At 62.7% G+C, this 16,482-nt stretch overlaps 1 protein-coding gene across 2 annotated transcripts in view; it reads right to left on the bottom strand.

The window, feature by feature from the left end:
- The window catches only part of KCNN3 (potassium calcium-activated channel subfamily N member 3), a 111,552-nt gene extending 95,431 nt beyond the window's left edge, over positions 1 to 16,121 (bottom strand). For both annotated transcript variants that reach the window (XR_006741986.1, XM_045583341.1), the window contains exon 1: positions 14,846 to 16,121. Coding sequence is in view for 1 of the 2 variants with exons in the window: in XM_045583341.1 (XP_045439297.1) it covers positions 14,846 to 15,775 (930 nt within the window). In the remaining variant the exon portion in view is untranslated. The remainder of the gene's footprint in view (positions 1 to 14,845) is intronic.
- Between the last annotated feature and the right edge of the window lie 361 nt (positions 16,122 to 16,482).

Here is a 16,482-nt window from a genome sequence, read left to right as displayed (position 1 = left end):
GGGCCCCAACTTCACCCAGGGCCTCGGAGAGCCTCCTGGGACTCCCCAAACCCCTCAGAGCTAGGACGAGCTCACTCCTCAACCGTTTCCCCGTCTCCACTCCTTTCAAGGCCACACCCTCCCGGCAAGGCCAGTCTGCCCCCATGCCTTGTCAATTCAACATAGGGGCCAGCCGTAGCTGGTTTGGCTCAGTGGATAGAGCGTCGGCCTGCAGACTCAAGGGTCCTGGGTTCGATTCCAGGCAAGGGCATGTACCTTGGTTGCAGGCACATCCCTAGTAGGGAGTGTGCAGGAAGCAGGTGATTGATGTTTCTCTCTCATCAATGTTTCTAGCTCTCTATCCCTCTCCCTTCTTCTCTGTAAAAAAATCAATAAAATATATTCAAGAAGGAAAAAACAAGTAGGAGCCAGCCCTGGCCGGCGGCTCAGTCGGCTGGAAGGTGGGTTCTCAGACAGGCACGTTCCTAGGTTGCGGGGCTGGTCCCCCATGGGGGTGCGTGCAGGCAGCAACCTCTCCATGCTTCTCTCTCCCCCTCCTCCCTCTCTGAACATCGATTTTAAGGATTGATGAGAGAAGACAGTGGCCGTCTGTGGAATGAAGAACATGACACGGTGTTCTCACTTAATCCCCTCTCATAACCACCCGGCGAGCTCAGGATCACTGCCCCCAGCTCATACCCGCAGACAATGGGCCCGGGGACCAGGCAGGTGCCGGCCGCACCGCCGGCCACAGCAGAGCTGTGCTGCCAGCCCGAGTAGCCGGCTCCACCCCACTGCTGCCCTCCCTCCTGGTCTTTGGAGACAAGCAGGAGGGGGATGTTCTCTCTCCCGCAGGCCTGGCTGGGGGCCAGCGCCGGGCCCTGGGGCTTCCAGCAGGGAAGCCCCCAGCCAGGGCAGCTGCTGCAGGTGCCGTGCCACCCGCTCTCGGGGCCTGGAAAGCTACAGAGTACTCACGGCCCCCATCCTCCCAGCCAGGGCTGCTTTGGGGCTTTCTTTCTTTCTTTCTTTCTTTCTTTCTTTCTTTCTTTTAATATATTTTTTATTGATTTTTTACAGAGAGGAAGGGAGAGGAATAGAAAGTTAGAAACATCGATGAGAGAGAAACATTGATCAGCTGCCTCCTGCACACCCTCCACGGGGGATGTGCCCGCAACCAAGGCACATGCCCTTGACGGGAATCGAACCCGGGACCCTTGAATCCACAGGCCGACGCTCTATCCACTGAGCCACACCGGTTTCGGCATCTGGGGCTTTCTTTCCACTGAGCAGGAATGGGATGGGGCCGCAGCACTGGCGGCGACCTTCACACACAACCTAGCTATCGGGGGCAGAGAGGTGTGAAACCCAGCTCAGCACCTGCTTCCGGGGCCCCGGCGGGCCCTCCGTCCCCGCACCCCCGCTCCCCTCCCCGCTGCCTCCAGCCTGCTTCTCCAGAGCCTCTGCAGGAGCCTCCCACCAGCCTCCCTGCCCGGAGAGCCCGTCCTCTGCAGCGGCCTGGCCGCCCCGCAGCTGCTCAGACCCAGACACACACCCCCTTGGCCGGGGTGCGGAGCCGGCCAGCAGCGCGATGTCAGATGCATTTTTCTTCCCGGCACTTCCAGGAAACCTCTGTCCCTTCCCGGGGACACCTGGCACGCTCCCTCCCGCGCTGGGCCTCTGCCCAGACTGTCCCTCCGGCTTGGAGCCCTTCCCTTTTGCCTCAGGAAACCCCGCTTCCCCGAGGCCCCGCTCCGCCCCGGCTCCTCTCTCCCCGGAGGCTCCGGACGGGAAGGCCACAGAGTGCCCTTCGCAGGACGCCGCCCCTCGTCAGTCACCAGGCCACCCCTTCTGCCGTGCACTGTCCACCTGTGCCCCCCATCCTCTCCGAGGCCGGCGCCGGCACAGAACGGTGTGGGAAGGTTTGCCTGTAGACTCTCCTGGGCCCTTCAGCATGTGGGTGCAGACCCTGCCCCGCCGGCTAGTCTCGAGCTCAGAACAACAATCGGCTCCTTGAGGTGGTCCCAGGGACTCCTGGCCCGCTCACCCCAAAAAGGATCCCAGCGGGGCCAGGCTGCCCCTCACCCAGCTGCCTCCCCCTCGCACGGCACAGAAATAACAGCCCTCATTTTCCGGCAAATTCCATCTTCCCAAACGGAGACATTAGCTCGCCGGGACCCAGAAAACTCAAAACCAGAAGAAAACGGAGAGGCCTGGGAGCGGGCACGTGGCCTCACGGGGGCCTCCCTCGCCCACAGGCACCTCGCAGATCCCTGCAGAACGAGCACCCTGGGCCGCCTCCCCCCCACTCAGGCTCCTCCCACCCGGACTGCACCCCACCCGCCCCTGGGGAGCCCCCACGGTCCCATTCACAGGTGCCGGCGGCGGCACTGGGAGGAAAGGCCAGGGGACTGGAAACCAGGGAGCAGCCCCGGTCTGGACTTGAACTTGGGTCTCCTGACTCGCGGCCCAGAGCCCCGGGATGCACAGCGGGCAGCCTCTGGGCGAAGGGGGTGAGGGAGGGATTAGAGCGCCCCCTGGAGCCGATAACCAGCCTCGAGGTGTGCTTGCCTGTCCTCAGCGAGCCAGGGAGGATGAGTCATCGAAAGCAGGGTTTCCTGAGTTCGGTGCTAACGACACCGGGCCGGTAAGTCCATGCTGTGGGGACTGTCCTGTGGGTCGCAGAGCACTCAGCAGCCCCCCGGAAACCACCCTCCCTCACCCGCCGCCTGGTAATGACCTTCCCAAACCCCAGCCTCACCGCAGGGGACCTGGGTGTGGTCCCTCAGCCCGGTCAGCGGGGCCAGTCCAGGCCTGGTCCTCAGAGCCTCCCTCCCAGAGGCTGGGCCGACCCCTGCCGAGCTCCTGCCCATCAGACGCCTGGAAAGACCCCGAGCGGTGGCATCCAGAACCGCCTGCAGACATTGCTGCGCGTCTCCCTGGAATCAAGGTCACCCCAACGGCGGCCCCCGATCAAATGCATAGTTAGCTTCCCAGGTCTCATGGGAAGTGGGGAGCCCTCCTGCTCCCCTCCTCCTGAAGCTGCTCACGGCACCCTCGCCCCCTGCAGCTCAGACGCAGCGCTGCCTCTGCACCGGCTCCTCAGGCATTCCCTGCCTTCACCGCGGAGTGAGGGGAGGGAGCAGTATCTGTGCTGAGGTTAGCATGGCCCTCCCTTCACAAAGTCCTGCGAGGCAGGCACCATCACCCCCGCTCAGCCCTCCCCCGCACCCCCGCCGAGCTGGCGTGCCGGAGGATTCACCACGCGTGTCTTCTGGTTTTGTCTTGTTTCAGGAACTTCCCACCCGATCAGATGCCAGCCTGGCTGGGGGAGCTTCTGACCCTGGGTCACTGTTTCTAGTCCCCACACTGCTCTGAACAGGGAGAGGGGACTTTGACATGTGAACGGACCCAGAAGGACCCTGGCGACTGCCAGTGACCTTCGGAGAGGGAGCACCTGTGGTGCTGGGAACACGGAGAACTTGGTAGGATTTTTCCTTTTTACAGAGAGGAAGGGAGAGGGATAGAGAGCTAGAAACGTCGATGAGAGAAAAACATCAACCAGCTGCCTCCTGCACACCCCCCACCGGGGATGTGCCCGCAACCAATGTACATGCCCTTGACCGGAATTGAACCTGGGACATTTCAGTCCACAGACCGACGCTCTACCACTGAGCCAAACCGGCTTCGGCGGATTTTTCCTTTTAAACGCGGTCAGCTATGCCACGGACTCTGGACAGGGAGGGAGGGGAGTCATCAGGAGCCAGGCAGAAACTGTCTGTGCCCTGTCTCTGACCTCCCATGATCTCTGGGGCGTGAACTATCCACATTATATGGAACGTGACACCCCTCACGCCTGGCGAGTCCGACCTCAAACTCCCGTCTTCTCCCCAAAACGGCTTCTCCCACATCGTCTCCAGCCCAATGAGCTCCGTCCTACATCTGCTTGTGCCGAGGCCTCGTCCTTGACTTCCCCTTCCTCTCCCCACGCCCCCCACCACCACCCGCCACGCCCAGCCCATCCAGAACGCCTTTCGTGGGGATATCCCCGGGACCCAGCCCTTTCTCACCCTCTCACGGCCCCCACCCGTCGGCTCTATGGATTCCAAATACAGACCCCGTATTTCCCATGGAGATTGACTCCCCAATGGTCTTGTCAGGCACACACTGGACTACAGAGGCACAGCATGGAAACCAAGGTGAGCGGACGCAATGACGTGTCCCAGGGATTGAATGTGGAAATGGTGATATCTGTGCCAGTTTGGATTCAATAAAAAACATGAACATGAACGTCACATTTCTCCTTTCACTTTCTCTCATGACTGCTGGACAGTGGGGCAGCCCTGGCCGGTGCAGCGCAGTTGGGTGGGCATTGTCCTGGGCACCTAAAGGTTGCTGGTTGGATTCCCAGTCGGGGTACAACCCCAGGTGGTGGGCTTGATCCCCAGTAGGGGGCTTGCAGGAGGCAGCCAATTAATGTTTAGCTCTCACACCAATGTTTCTCTCTCTCCTCCTCCTCTTTCTTCCTCTCTCTCTAAAATAAAAATAAAATTAAAAAATCAATTAAAAATCTTCAATAAAATTCCAGATGCAGCTCACATTCCATTTCTATTGCACGGAGCTGACCGGACCTTGCCAGACATAGTCCGGACTCAGAGCCTTCCCATCACTATTTCCTCTTCCCATCCCCTACCCCCATCCCCCAGTGCCCACTCCAACACTCCCCCCCCTCTGCCCCCACAAAGACCTTTCTTCAAATATCACCTCCTCAGAGAGGCCTCCCTGAACACAATTAAAACCACTGCCCTCCTACCCAAGTTTTATTTTCCATCATAGCACTGATCACCATCTAACATAACCTATAATTAACACACACCGTTCATTGTCAGCTCTACTGACCACAATGTACGTGCCCGCAGGCCACGGATTTCTGCCTTCTGTGGGCTTTTGTTCTGCTGTGGCCGGGGTGCCCAGAACAGCCCTCACACATAATAGGCGCCCGATAGCTATTTGTTGAATGAACAGAGTTATCTCTCATTTCCTGCCGGGGCTCCCCACGTGGCTGGAAATTTCTCAAGAGCAGTGCCAGGCACACCGGAGGGGCTTGGTAGGTGGCTGCTGAGTGGCAGGCTGACCTGGGCAAGCTTCGCTGAGTCATCCTCTGGAAGGCCGAGGCGAGCGCCAGGGTCCTTGGGCTGTCACTGTGTCCCGCCCCCGCCCCCCGGCTCCTCTCTCCCCAGCCGCAGGAGAGCTACCCCACGGTGCGAGGACTTCGGGGGAAGGTACATTTCCTTTCCTTCCCATCAATTTTTATCCTCCCGGTGAGAAGACAAACCTGTTTCCCATCCGCCAGAAGGCCCTGAGCCACGCTCCTTACATTATAGTAATTAACTCCCCGCTGATTCAGGGTTCGGGAGCGGACAGGCCTCATGCCAAGGGCTGGCCTGCAGGGAGGAGGCAGCAAAGCAAGCAGGGATGCTGGCCAGGGATGCTGGCCAGAGGGGCCATCTCTCTCTCTCTCTCTCCCCCCTAGTCACAGATCTGGAGGCTGAGGCGCTCTCCCTCTCCCTCTCTCTCTCTCTCCTGGGAGTGAGAAATCCCCTAAGCCACACGCATCTTTTCTGGTTTCGCTTACCTCCCCCAACTCCCCCCACCCCCCCACCGCTCTGAAACGCACCCAGTGAACAGCAGAGTGAACAGCAGAGTGCATTCCGATTGGGTGTCACAGCTTCCTCCCCGTCCCTCCTGACTCCCAGCCGGTCCCCACCACCCCCCTGCGAGATGGCCCGTGGAGGAACCGCCCTCATCCTCAACCTCGCCTGTTCCCATTGTCCAGGTGACAAAAAGAGGCCCAGACACCGAGGCCCCCACTCCAGGCCCACGGCCGCTCTCTTCACCACCACCTCTCCCGGTGCTCACATGAGCCCCAAACCATGCCCACGCCTTACCCGCAGTGGTGTCCCCTTAGACCTCACAACGGCCCCAGGAGGGAGTTAGGGTCCTCCCACCCCCCAGGAAGCCAGAATCAAAGCGTGGAAGCAACTTGTCCAAAGCCACACGGGCAGCAAGCCTAGATCTGTTGTTAACGCCTGTTCTGCTGCGTGCGTGTGAGGGCCAGAGGGGTGGGGACAGACACGAGGGAGGAGGAAAGAAGCGGAGGCGAGATGGGCCTGCCGGGGTCCAGGGCAGGGGGCAGGCAGAGGAATGGGAGACTGTCTCAGGTTGGTGGGTTGAGCCCAGGCCCCTGCCTGTGTCTCCTATAAGACCCGTCATGCCTGTCATTCTTGTCCAACACCTGCCTCCCCATCCGCCTGTGAGCGCCATGTCCCGCTCAGGGTTGAACCCCAGAGCCAACCAGAACACCTGCTGGGAAACAGAGGTGGATTGGGGGTGGCTGGCGGGGAGGGGGGTGGGTGGGGTCCTGGGATAGACGTGGAAAGGAACCACCAGCAGAGACGGGGCAGTAAGGCACCAGCGTTTGCACGAGATGAGACTGGGGGGCAGAAGTGCGGCCATACGGGCCCGGAGACACCTGCTGGCCAGACCAGCACACAGACGGCCGGGGAGCTCCCTTCTGGGCGCGGAGTTCAGTCAGACAATGAGGAAATTAGCCGTAAAGGCAGCCCGCATCCACCAGCCCTTTACCAGTTCAGTGCTGGGTCGTGTCTCCTTTGCTCTTCACAACACACATCCCCATGAGGTGAGCCCACCCTCCCGGTCACAGGTCTGGAGGCCGAGGCGCTCAGAGCCCACCTTCCCCATCTCCCGGCTCTCCCTGCACAGCCAGGGAGCGCAGACCCAGGACAGGAACGCCAAAGCGGACCCCGCAGAGCCCACAGGAGACCAGCCTCGGCCCCCGGGCCAGGCCTCCCTGTCAGCGTACCCAGGATTCCTCTGTGTCTGAACTGACGGCCCCCCCACACCTCCCTCGGGGGATCCAATCATCCAGGAGGCTGGTGGCTGGTGAGGCTGGCAGGCAGCGCGGGTGGCACGGTAAGGGGTGGGGGCAGGGGGCCAAGGTGGAGAGAGCGAGAACAGCCTTTGGGCTCAAAAGAGCCCAGGTCAGGAGGCGATCTGCACCAGCCTGTCTGTCGCACAGGGCGTGGGGCTTTGGGGACGCTCCTGGGTTCGAATCCCAGCTCTGCCGTTTCCTGGCTGTGAGACCCGGGGCGAGTGAAAGGGAGATTGTGGTGAGAATTAAGTGAGGCTGGTGAATGCCGCCGTCTTCGTTTACTAATGGGGAGGCTGAGGCTCGGACCGTTTGAGCAGTGACCTTGTGGTCACCCAGCACCAAGGGGGAGGGCCAGGATTAGCCCCAGGGCAGTCTCTGCCCAGCAGATCACTCGCCTCAAGCTCAACACCACACCAGAGCCCGGGCAGGCACGGCCCGTCCAGTCCCTGGGGGAGTGTCCTCTGACACGGAGCACCATCCTGTCCTTTCAGAAACATGCCCACCACGTCGGCTCCGAAAACAACAGATGCCAATTTGCATATTAGTTCGCACATCATTTGCATGTTCTTCGTGTCGTGTCTGTCACCCGGGCTCCACTCAGAATACCACGCTGGCTACCTTGTGGCCAGGCCTTGGGCCAAAAAAAAAAAAAAGGGAATGGCCTCTGTGCCAGGCCAGCCCTGACCCCCTGGCACTTCCCTCTCCCCCACGGCCCTTTGTGCCCCTCCGTGTCCGTGGGAGAGCTGCTGCCTGCAAAGGGAGGACAGAAAGGACCTGGATTCTCAAGCCCCCACCGCCTTTGGGATTCAAGAAGGTGCCCTTCGCCGGCCCCAAAGGGAAGCGTGTTCCCCTGAAGACACAGGGAAGCCCTGGCCTTTCTCGTCCTCGCTTGCCTGTCCCGGGGCCGCGTCCTGGCAACCCTGCCCCAGCATCCCGGGCTCCCCGCCTCTCTGCCTGGCCACCCTGCGTCCCTGCCTGTCCCCAAGGTCTCTCGGCCGGCCTCTGGCCTGGCTTCAGGGGCTTATTTCTGTTCTGCCTCCACCTGTCCATTCCCGTGTCCACACCCCAGGAGCGGTGCCCAGGCCGCAGACCACGGCCTGAGTGTAGAATGACGGGGTCCCATGAGGTAAGGAGGCTCCAGAGGCCCCGGCCAGACCGCCCTGCCCTCCGAAACACAGCCTGGCTCCTCTGGGTGTGCTGACTCACCGTGGGCCCGCCCGGGAACCTGCCCAGGTGAGGCCACGTGATCTGATGAGAAAGGGGCACATAACACGTGTGCCCGCCTCGTCCAGGGCCCCTCGGACGCCGGAGAGGAGGGCTGGCCTGTGCACGTGTGCCCTCTAGGGTGCTCGGGGCGCCTGGGGGGAAAGGGGCATCTTCTACGCACTGTCCTCTTAAAAGCAAAGCCGGCAGACCCAAGGGTCCCTGTGGCCCCGGCTCTGGGCTGGGTGCGGTTCCACAGGCAGCGGCCAGGCTTCTCTCTGAACACCTGGGAAACGGGCTGCAACTTCAGCAAGCTCCCCGGTCTGCACCCGAGGCCGCATTTGAACCCAGAGCCCCAGGCCTCAGCCACCCGGGCAGGCTGGCTGCGCCAACTAAGAGACTCAACCCCGTGGCGGCTCAGGCTTCCCGCCTGGGAGATACCGCTGATCGCATGGCCTCCCGGGGCCGTGGCGGGGTCCCGGGGTCCATGAAGATACTTGTGGATGGAAATGCCGAGCCCGTGGGGTCACCCCCATACGCGGTCCTGCAGCCAGTGCCGGGGGAGAGGCCCGGAGCTGGGTGCAGGAGTGTCCCGCTCAGCGTGGGGCCCGCTGGCTCACAGGGCGGGGCTGTGGGCTGTGGGCATGGACTCCTGCTCCCTCTGTGGTGCCCACACCTCGCCCTCCCAGCTTGCTCAGCACCACCCTGGGGCCGACCGTGTCACCAAACCTCCGGGCGGGTAGGCACCCTGAGCACTGGCCTTGGGCCTGTCCGCAATCTCCCTGTACCCAGGCTGCCCCCAGAGTGCCCCTGGCCCTGGCCACCCCTCAGTACGCTGTCTTTGCTGGGTTCCTGCCCTGGTCTCCCCTCCCCCCCCCCCACCCCCACCCCCCTCCATCAAGCTCTCTCTCTCAGGAAAGTTCCTTCTGGACCAACATTTCTCATCGCTGGTCTCTGGCCCGCAGACTCTCGAGGGTGAAGCTGGTGTAGAATGTCTCCCACAGTCCCTGCCGTCCCCTCCTGTCCCCCAGCAGCCGTCCTGCCCCAGCTCCGCCCCACTCCTTCCTCGGCTGAGCCCCGGGGTGGGATGACGGGGTGACAGAGGGGCACCTCAACCCCTGGGGCTTTCCTCACCAAAAAAGAGGCAGGAGAATCCTCCGCCCCACAGCTCCTGGGAGCAGCACGGTCCCAGAATTCCCCACCCTCGTTCTTTAAAGAGAAATGGGTGCTTTCTTCTGTCTCTCTCTCTCCCTTTGGGGTTTTGAAAGAAGAAAAACAGCTACGAATGAGCAGCCCAGTCTGCCTGCCACCGAGCGGAGTAAGGCGGGTTTCACCACAGACAGCCGCCCCCTCGCCACCCCTCCACCCCTCCTCGCGTGCTCGCTCACACTCTGTCTCTCCCCAAACGTGCGTTACAAACAGCGGCCACGGGACCGAAGCTTTCTGTTCCGATCTTACATTTCCAGGCGGGCCTCGGCCTCCCCGCAGAGGTGACTCAGATCGGCCTCATTGTGTTCCCTTTGCCTTGTGTTCAGTAGAGCAGGTCCTTAAACCATGGCCGCACGGGGAGACTCCCTGGGAGGGGGGGGGGGGGGACCCCAGCTCGCTCACTAGCCCGAGCGGCAGATCCAGGCCCCCGGGGGGATGCCAGCGCCGTGGCAGGCCGTGCCGCCTGTGGGGAAGGGAAGTCCAGGCGCATGCTGAGGTCTTCCCCCAGAACAGTTATAAGTAGTGTGCTGGCAGGCAAAGGAGAAACATATAGACAAGGTAGCTGGCCGGCTGTGGGTTACCAATGGCTGATTCATGGCACGCTGTCCACGAGGTTATAAATAAAGCGGCCACCACCCTGGCCGGGCCTTGTGCTCGCCTTCCCAGAGCTGCACTTGCCTCCTGAGGCCAAGACACTCATTGTGACCCGGGAAGACACAATGTTTTCGGAGGAATGGGGGGGCATGGTGCCCGGCTCTCCGCTCCTGCCTGCAGCCAATGGCTTATAGCATCTCCTGCCTCTGTAACCGCCTACAGGCCGGCCCCCGCGGAGGGCCTGCGGAGAGGGTCTGGCTCTTCTTCCTCCCCCAGCATGCCTGGCGCCACGGGCATCGGGACACGCCCCACAGCCAGGAACCTGCCCCACACGGCCGTGCACCCGCTATGCCCACTGCTGCTCGGCCTGTCTGTCCACAGGGCCTCCGTGACCCTCAGGGCACGGGGGGCCCAGGGGAGCTGAAGCCAGGGGTCCCGCTCCACCTTCAGGCTACAGGTGGGCTGGACCGCGGACCCCTGTGAGCTGGCCCTGCGGGGCCCCAGCCCCCCGGGAAGAGGGAGTGGCCGGGAGCCACGCTCCCCTGGGCACGCAGGAAAGCCAGTTCTTTTCTGGGGGGCTTCCCGCCAGGCCCGTGGTCGGCAAACCGCGGCTCGAGAGCCACATGCGGCTCTCTGGCCCCTTGAGTGTGGCTCTTCCACAGAATACCACGGCCTGGGCGAGTCTATGTTGAAGAAGTGGCGCTAGAAGAAGTTCAAGTTTTAAAAAGTTGGCTCTCAAAGGAAATGTCAATCGTTGTGCTGTTGATATTTGGCTCCGTGGACTCATGAGTTTGCCGACCACGGCCCTAGGTGGTCTGAGGATGGAGGTGAGAAAGACAGCCAGGCCTGGGAGAGACAGGACAGCCAGGTGGGATTGCCATGCCAGCTCCTGTGCTGTGGCCTGGGTGACCCCCGCAGCAAGGCCAGGCAGGGGGAGCGTGCAGAGCAGAGGGGCAGGAAGTTGGTGGAGCGGGCAGGGGTGGGCACGGGGTGGGGCCGAGTGCCTGCTCTGCCTAGGAAGTGAAACTCAGATAAATGGTGAGGCCCGGGGTGGAGAGCGGTTTGAGGTTGTGAAAACTGGAAACCGAGAGCCACCTGCTGCTCCAGCGTTTCCCCGCCCCCCCACCCAGATGACTCATGAGGCCCCTGAGAAGCAAGGCCCGCCTGGGACCTGCCAGCTGGACAGACTGAACAGGGCCCAGCCCAGCCACCAGCAGGATGGCAGGGGGCAGACCAGGAGGCCAGAGCCTGGGGAGGTGGAGAGGGGAAGGGAGGACCGGCCGAGCCTGGCCCAGCCCCAACTCCCTCCCGATCCCACAGAGGAAGCACAGCCGGCAGAGCGAGGCACCAGAGTGGGTGTGCCCCGAGCCAGCTCGGGGAGAAAACACAGAATCCCAGGAAGGTCTCCCCGGATCCCCATGGCCCTCCTCCCAGCGGACACGGAATTGTAGAGACACTGTCACCACGATTTCTCAACAGGCCCTCGAGGCCTGGCCGTGTCACGATGTGTGAGCCCTCAGGTGACCTCACCTATTTCCAACCAACCAGCACACAAGCCGGCTGCCTGGTGTAGCTCAGGGGCCAGAACCACTAGGCGCCAGGTTGGCCATCCCATGAGTGTGGCCTGCCCCTGTGTCTCACCACCTCTCACCGGCCCCCTTCTGCATTAATATGGATGCGCTCAGGGACATGCATGTCCACCTCAGGGGAGCCAGGCCTCATGGTGGATTTCTCCACCAGGAACAGACCTTGGTCAAACACAGGCACACAGGACGGCCACGGCTCCATGGAGAAAAGCAGGGGACTTCCGAAGGCAGCTCAGGCCCACGGCTGTTAGTCTTCAGTCACATGGGGGGCTGGAGGGTGGGGTTAGGGGGCGCCCCTCCCCCCGGGGGCCTTTGAGTGGGACCCGCCACCATCCGTGCAGAATGACCCAACCTGACGGCCCACGAACCTACTTTCAGACACACAAGACCAACCAGACACACAAGGTCTCCAGCAAAAGAAACTGTCCTCCATCCGTCCACCCCCAGGCCCACTGACAACTCCCAGTGCCCCCTGTTGGCGGCTCTTCACGCTCACCCAAGCCCCCTTGTCCCAAGAGAGCCAGTGTCCCCCACGAGGCCAGTGGACAGACGCCCGCCTCCCTCCCCTACAACAGACGCGTATGCAGAGCCGGTTCCGGTGAGAAGACCCAGCCCCTTCTCAGACCGTCTCCCTGCGAGATGCAACAGTCTCGACTCCCCCGACAAGCCTTCCTTCCCAGGCGGTGAAGGCCCCACCCGTTCCGGAGCCAGAAAGCGGCAGCAGGAAGAAGACTCCCTTTCCCTCTCATCAAAGACTCCCTTTGCCATGGTCATGGAGAGCAACAACACGGCCAGGGTATGGAGCAGGCACGACACGGCCTGACGAAACCACGTGGCCTGTCCAACATCACACCACCGGGAGTGGCAGGGCTGGGGCTCACACTTCAGCCTGCGGCTTTCAAACAACCCTCCGCGCCCACGGGAGGGGGGAAGCCTACCTCCCCCACCCCTGGGCCCACCAGGCCTGACAGAGGACACGCCCAGCCCGTCCTCGTTTCATAATGACTCCACATGCAGGCAGGCAGACGGAGGGACGGATGCATGAGGGATGCTGCTCATAACCAGCACCCCCCCCCTCCCAGGTGCACAGGAAGTGGCCACCCCACCAGCGGAGGTGAACAAGGCCTTCCCAGTTGCCGCCGGCTCTGTACTGCCATCAACCAACCAGGGGGTCCCCGTCTTTGAAAGGAGACAGCCCGGCCCCTTGGGCTCCGTCACCCCAGAGCCTGCTGTCCCTGGCGCTGGGAAGCCCCTCTCCAGGAACACTCGGCAGGCATGGCACCTGCTCCCAGCCCTTGAGGGAGAGCCACCCCTCTCCCCCATTGCATCAAAAAGCAAATATGCACCCACAGATCCCTCCGGGAGCTGTCACTAGGAAGAGCTGGCCCTGGGGGTCAATGAAGAGGAGCTGCTGTCTTCCCCACACCCCCAGCTTTTGGGGTTCCGGGCCCCAGGGGGTGACTGGAGAGAGCCAGGGCTGTGCTGGTGAGCCTGCAGGGAGGTTGGGGGGGGGGTGTGTGCAGCCCCCTCCCCCTGCCACCCAGAAGGGAAGGCGGCGAGCAGAAGGACCTGCAGACTCCGAGCCTCATTACCGGGAATGACTAAGTGACTGCGATTCCGGGGGAAACCCCGCTCGCTTCTGCGCGCTGAGGGCTCCAAACCCTCCAGCGTGCGGATAGATGGAGGCAGCTTCCAGGAGCTGCTCCGCGGGAGCCCCTGCGAGCGAGCGGCCAGGTTCCCGGGGAGCCCTCCACCTGGGCGTCTCAGCCCTGGCTCTGCCCCAGCCTTTCCAGCACGGCCAGGCGGCCGGCCCCTAGCGGGCTCCAGGCTGGGAATGGGGAAATCCGATCAGCACCTCCCAGGTTTTAGCGGCTGGATTTCAGCGAGGAATGTGACAGTCTCGCAGCAGCTGTGCCCCGCCTGAAACAAGCTCTATTTGAAACCTCCAACAGCTGAGCCCCTCCCAGCTCCAGGCAGCCTGCCCAGCCACCCCCTGCCCAAAATGACAAAGTGAGAAATGTGGCAACCGGGAGGCGCATGCACACACACGCACACACACACACACACACGCACACCAACAAACTGGGGGTGAGGGATGCATGGGAAAAACCCACTTGCCTCGCCACTCCCCAGGTCTCCAAGCCTCTGAGCCCCCAGCAGGCAGAGCACACACAAACCCACCTTCCTCCACGCCACCGCCTCCGAGGCCGCGGTTTCCAATCCCTCCCGCCCGCCCGGGGAGGGAACCCCATCCTCCATCTCTAGCGGATGAGGCTGGAGCAGCGGGGGCCAGCTCCCCCACTCCAGTGGGCGCTGCCGGCTCCATCCGCAGGCGCTCACACACACTCACCCTCATTTACCAAGAGGAGCCGGGGCGGGCGGGGGGGCGGGCTGGGGCTGCGCGGGGAGCAGAGCGGGCTCGGAGATGCCCGGGAAGCCTTGTCATCCCGGCGGAAAGAGGCGCTACCCCTCCGTTCCTCCCCCCACCAGCCTGGTGCCAAGGCGGTGCCCATCTGCTCTGCCCGGGGAACACCTGTAGCCATTTTACCAGGGGCTGTTCATAAGCAGCAGCAGGTTTATTCTGAGTCCTCTCTCCTGAGGGAAGAGCCGCTTGTTCCCTCCACCTGTATTTTTATCCCAGGCCCCCCGGGGGGGGGGGGGGGAGAGGAGGCGAGACCCGGCCACCGTGCCTTTGGGTTTGGCCCTGAGTCTCTCAGGGATGGGGAGGGAGACAGAAACTTGGGGGGGGGGGGGGAGAGAGAGAGAGAGAGAGAGAGAGAGAGAGAGAGAGAGAGAGCAGACACACACAGAGAGAAGGACGGGCAGGGCATCCCTACCCCCCACCCAGACATTTATTTCTCTTTTATCCTCGGGAAAATGGAGCGGAGCGGGGAGTGGAGGAGAGGAGGGAAGTCGCAGGAACGAAGGCGGAGAGTAATTAATCGGTGCGTTAAGCTGCCGGGATATGCGTTAGAGCCCATGAGCCGGGCGGGGCGGTGGGAGGTGGGGGGGGGAGGGGCACGGGGCAGGGAACAGGGGGGGTGATTTCTCAGAAGGGTTTCTTTAATCCTCCCCAACACCGAGTCTGCAAATGAGAACACTAGCATGGGGGTGTCCTCCCACCGAGAAAACCGGCGACGAATTCTCCCAGGATTAAGCAGCAGCAAAACCACGGGAAGTTAGTGTTCCACCGAATGGAGCTACCCGCCTCTCCCCACCACCACCACCACCACCTCTCCCCCCAGCCAACCTCTCCATCACTCTCTCCATGTAGACCTATAGGTTTCCTTTTGTGCAAGGTATAAAGAGAAGCCGCAGCCCCTACCTTTGAGTACAAACCCCAAGACAGCTCGGTCTCTATCACCATAACAACAATTCCAAACATCCCAAAAATCAGAGCATAGTCACTCAGCCGCTTTCTCTTTTCGAACAGGGCCCTCCTGTGTCCCAGCTTATAGCCAATGTTTTGGTTTTTCCGCTTGTTGGCTTTGGGGAAGGTGGTGCCGCTGGGGGCGGTGCCGGCGTGCTGGTGGTTCTGGGTGGCATTGGGGTGGTGGAGCAGGGTCTGGTGGGCATGGTTGTCCTCCCGGGAGGAGATGACGATCTCCGGGGGGTTGCCAGGGCCGAAGAGCTGGAGGGGCTGGCCCTCGGGCTCGGCCTCGATGAGGTTCCTCCGGGAGGCGCTGAGGCGGCTGAGGGGCTTCATGACCCCGCCACTGTACTTGCAGGAGCTCATGGCGATCTCGGTGAAGGGGTTGCTGTCCCGCCGGTGCACCAGGGGGCTGGCCTGCCGGTGCCGGCCGCCTCCGCCGGGCCCACTTGTGGCTGTGGAACTTGGAGAGTGGCCAAGCAAATGGTCACTGAGGTTGAGCTGGCTGCCTTGCCTGGAGGAAGGGTGGAGGGTGGCGGTGGAGTTGGACAAAGGGGGGGCCCTGAGGGCGGTGGGAGAGGAGTGGAGCAGGCCGGGGTGCACGGGCTGGCTCTGGAGTTGGGCGAGCTGAGACAGGGGATGCAGTGGCTGCTGCTGCTGCTGCTGCTGCTGCTGCTGCTGCTGCTGCAGAGGCTGAGGCTGAGGCTGAGGCTGCAACAGGGGTCCCGGGGGGTGCTGGGGGGCTGCTGGTGCTGCCGGCGCTGGTGGTGGCTGCGGCGGCGGCTGCTGCTGCTGCTGCTCATCCCCGGAGGATGGACAGGGGCACTTGGGGTCTTCGTCCAAGTCCCCCACCCCCGAGTCATGGAAGTGCCCAGAAGTGTCCATCTCGGGGCCTGGCTGGATTCCCTGCAGCACCACCCCCCACCCCAAAGCCACCGTTGCTCCAGAGATGTCCTCACAGAGTGCCAGGCATCCAACACTCCCACCAGAGTGTCTTGGCTCCCGTCCTCCTCCCGGTGGTGGCTCGCTCCGGCTCTCTGGGGCTGCTAGGAGTCCAGGCGCTGCCGGTCAAGAATGCATTGTACTGGGCAGGCAGGGAGGGCAGCGGGGCGCTGGCAGAGGGCAGGCGAGGGGGAACGGACTCTGCCTCGGGAGGTGGTCCTCTGGAAGCATGCGAGGCCAGGCTCAGCTTCACTCCTCCTCGCTGGCTCAATAGCTTTGCTCTCCTCCTCCTGCCGCTGTTAAAGGGGAAGCCCCGCCCACCTATTAGCGGACGGGCTCATTGGCTCGGCTTCCCTCTCCCACCACCTCCTGGCCCCGCCCCCGCGCACGCCCCTCCCAGGGGGCGGGGCCTGCGCCCTCCGTTCTCGGCCCCGCGGCAGCGGCACCGGGCGGCTGGGAACTGTAGTCTGCGCTCCTCTCCCGCCGCCGGGTTGGGAGCCGCAGTCCCCTTTCCTCCCACAGGTAGAACCCGGGGGCCCGGGACAGTGCACGGGCAGTGGGGAGGAGGAGCAGAGAGCCTCCTACCCGGGGTGGGGGGGATGAGGGGGCCGTGCACCCCGTTTCGCGGGCAGGAAGCAGGGAAGACAGAC

Source organism: Pipistrellus kuhlii, unplaced genomic scaffold (genome assembly GCF_014108245.1).
Source record: "Pipistrellus kuhlii isolate mPipKuh1 unplaced genomic scaffold, mPipKuh1.p scaffold_m20_p_18, whole genome shotgun sequence".
NCBI classification, from domain to species: domain Eukaryota; kingdom Metazoa; phylum Chordata; class Mammalia; order Chiroptera; family Vespertilionidae; genus Pipistrellus; species Pipistrellus kuhlii.
The sequence above is the reverse complement of the archived record's forward strand: the minus strand, read 5'-3'. Positions and strand labels throughout refer to the sequence as shown.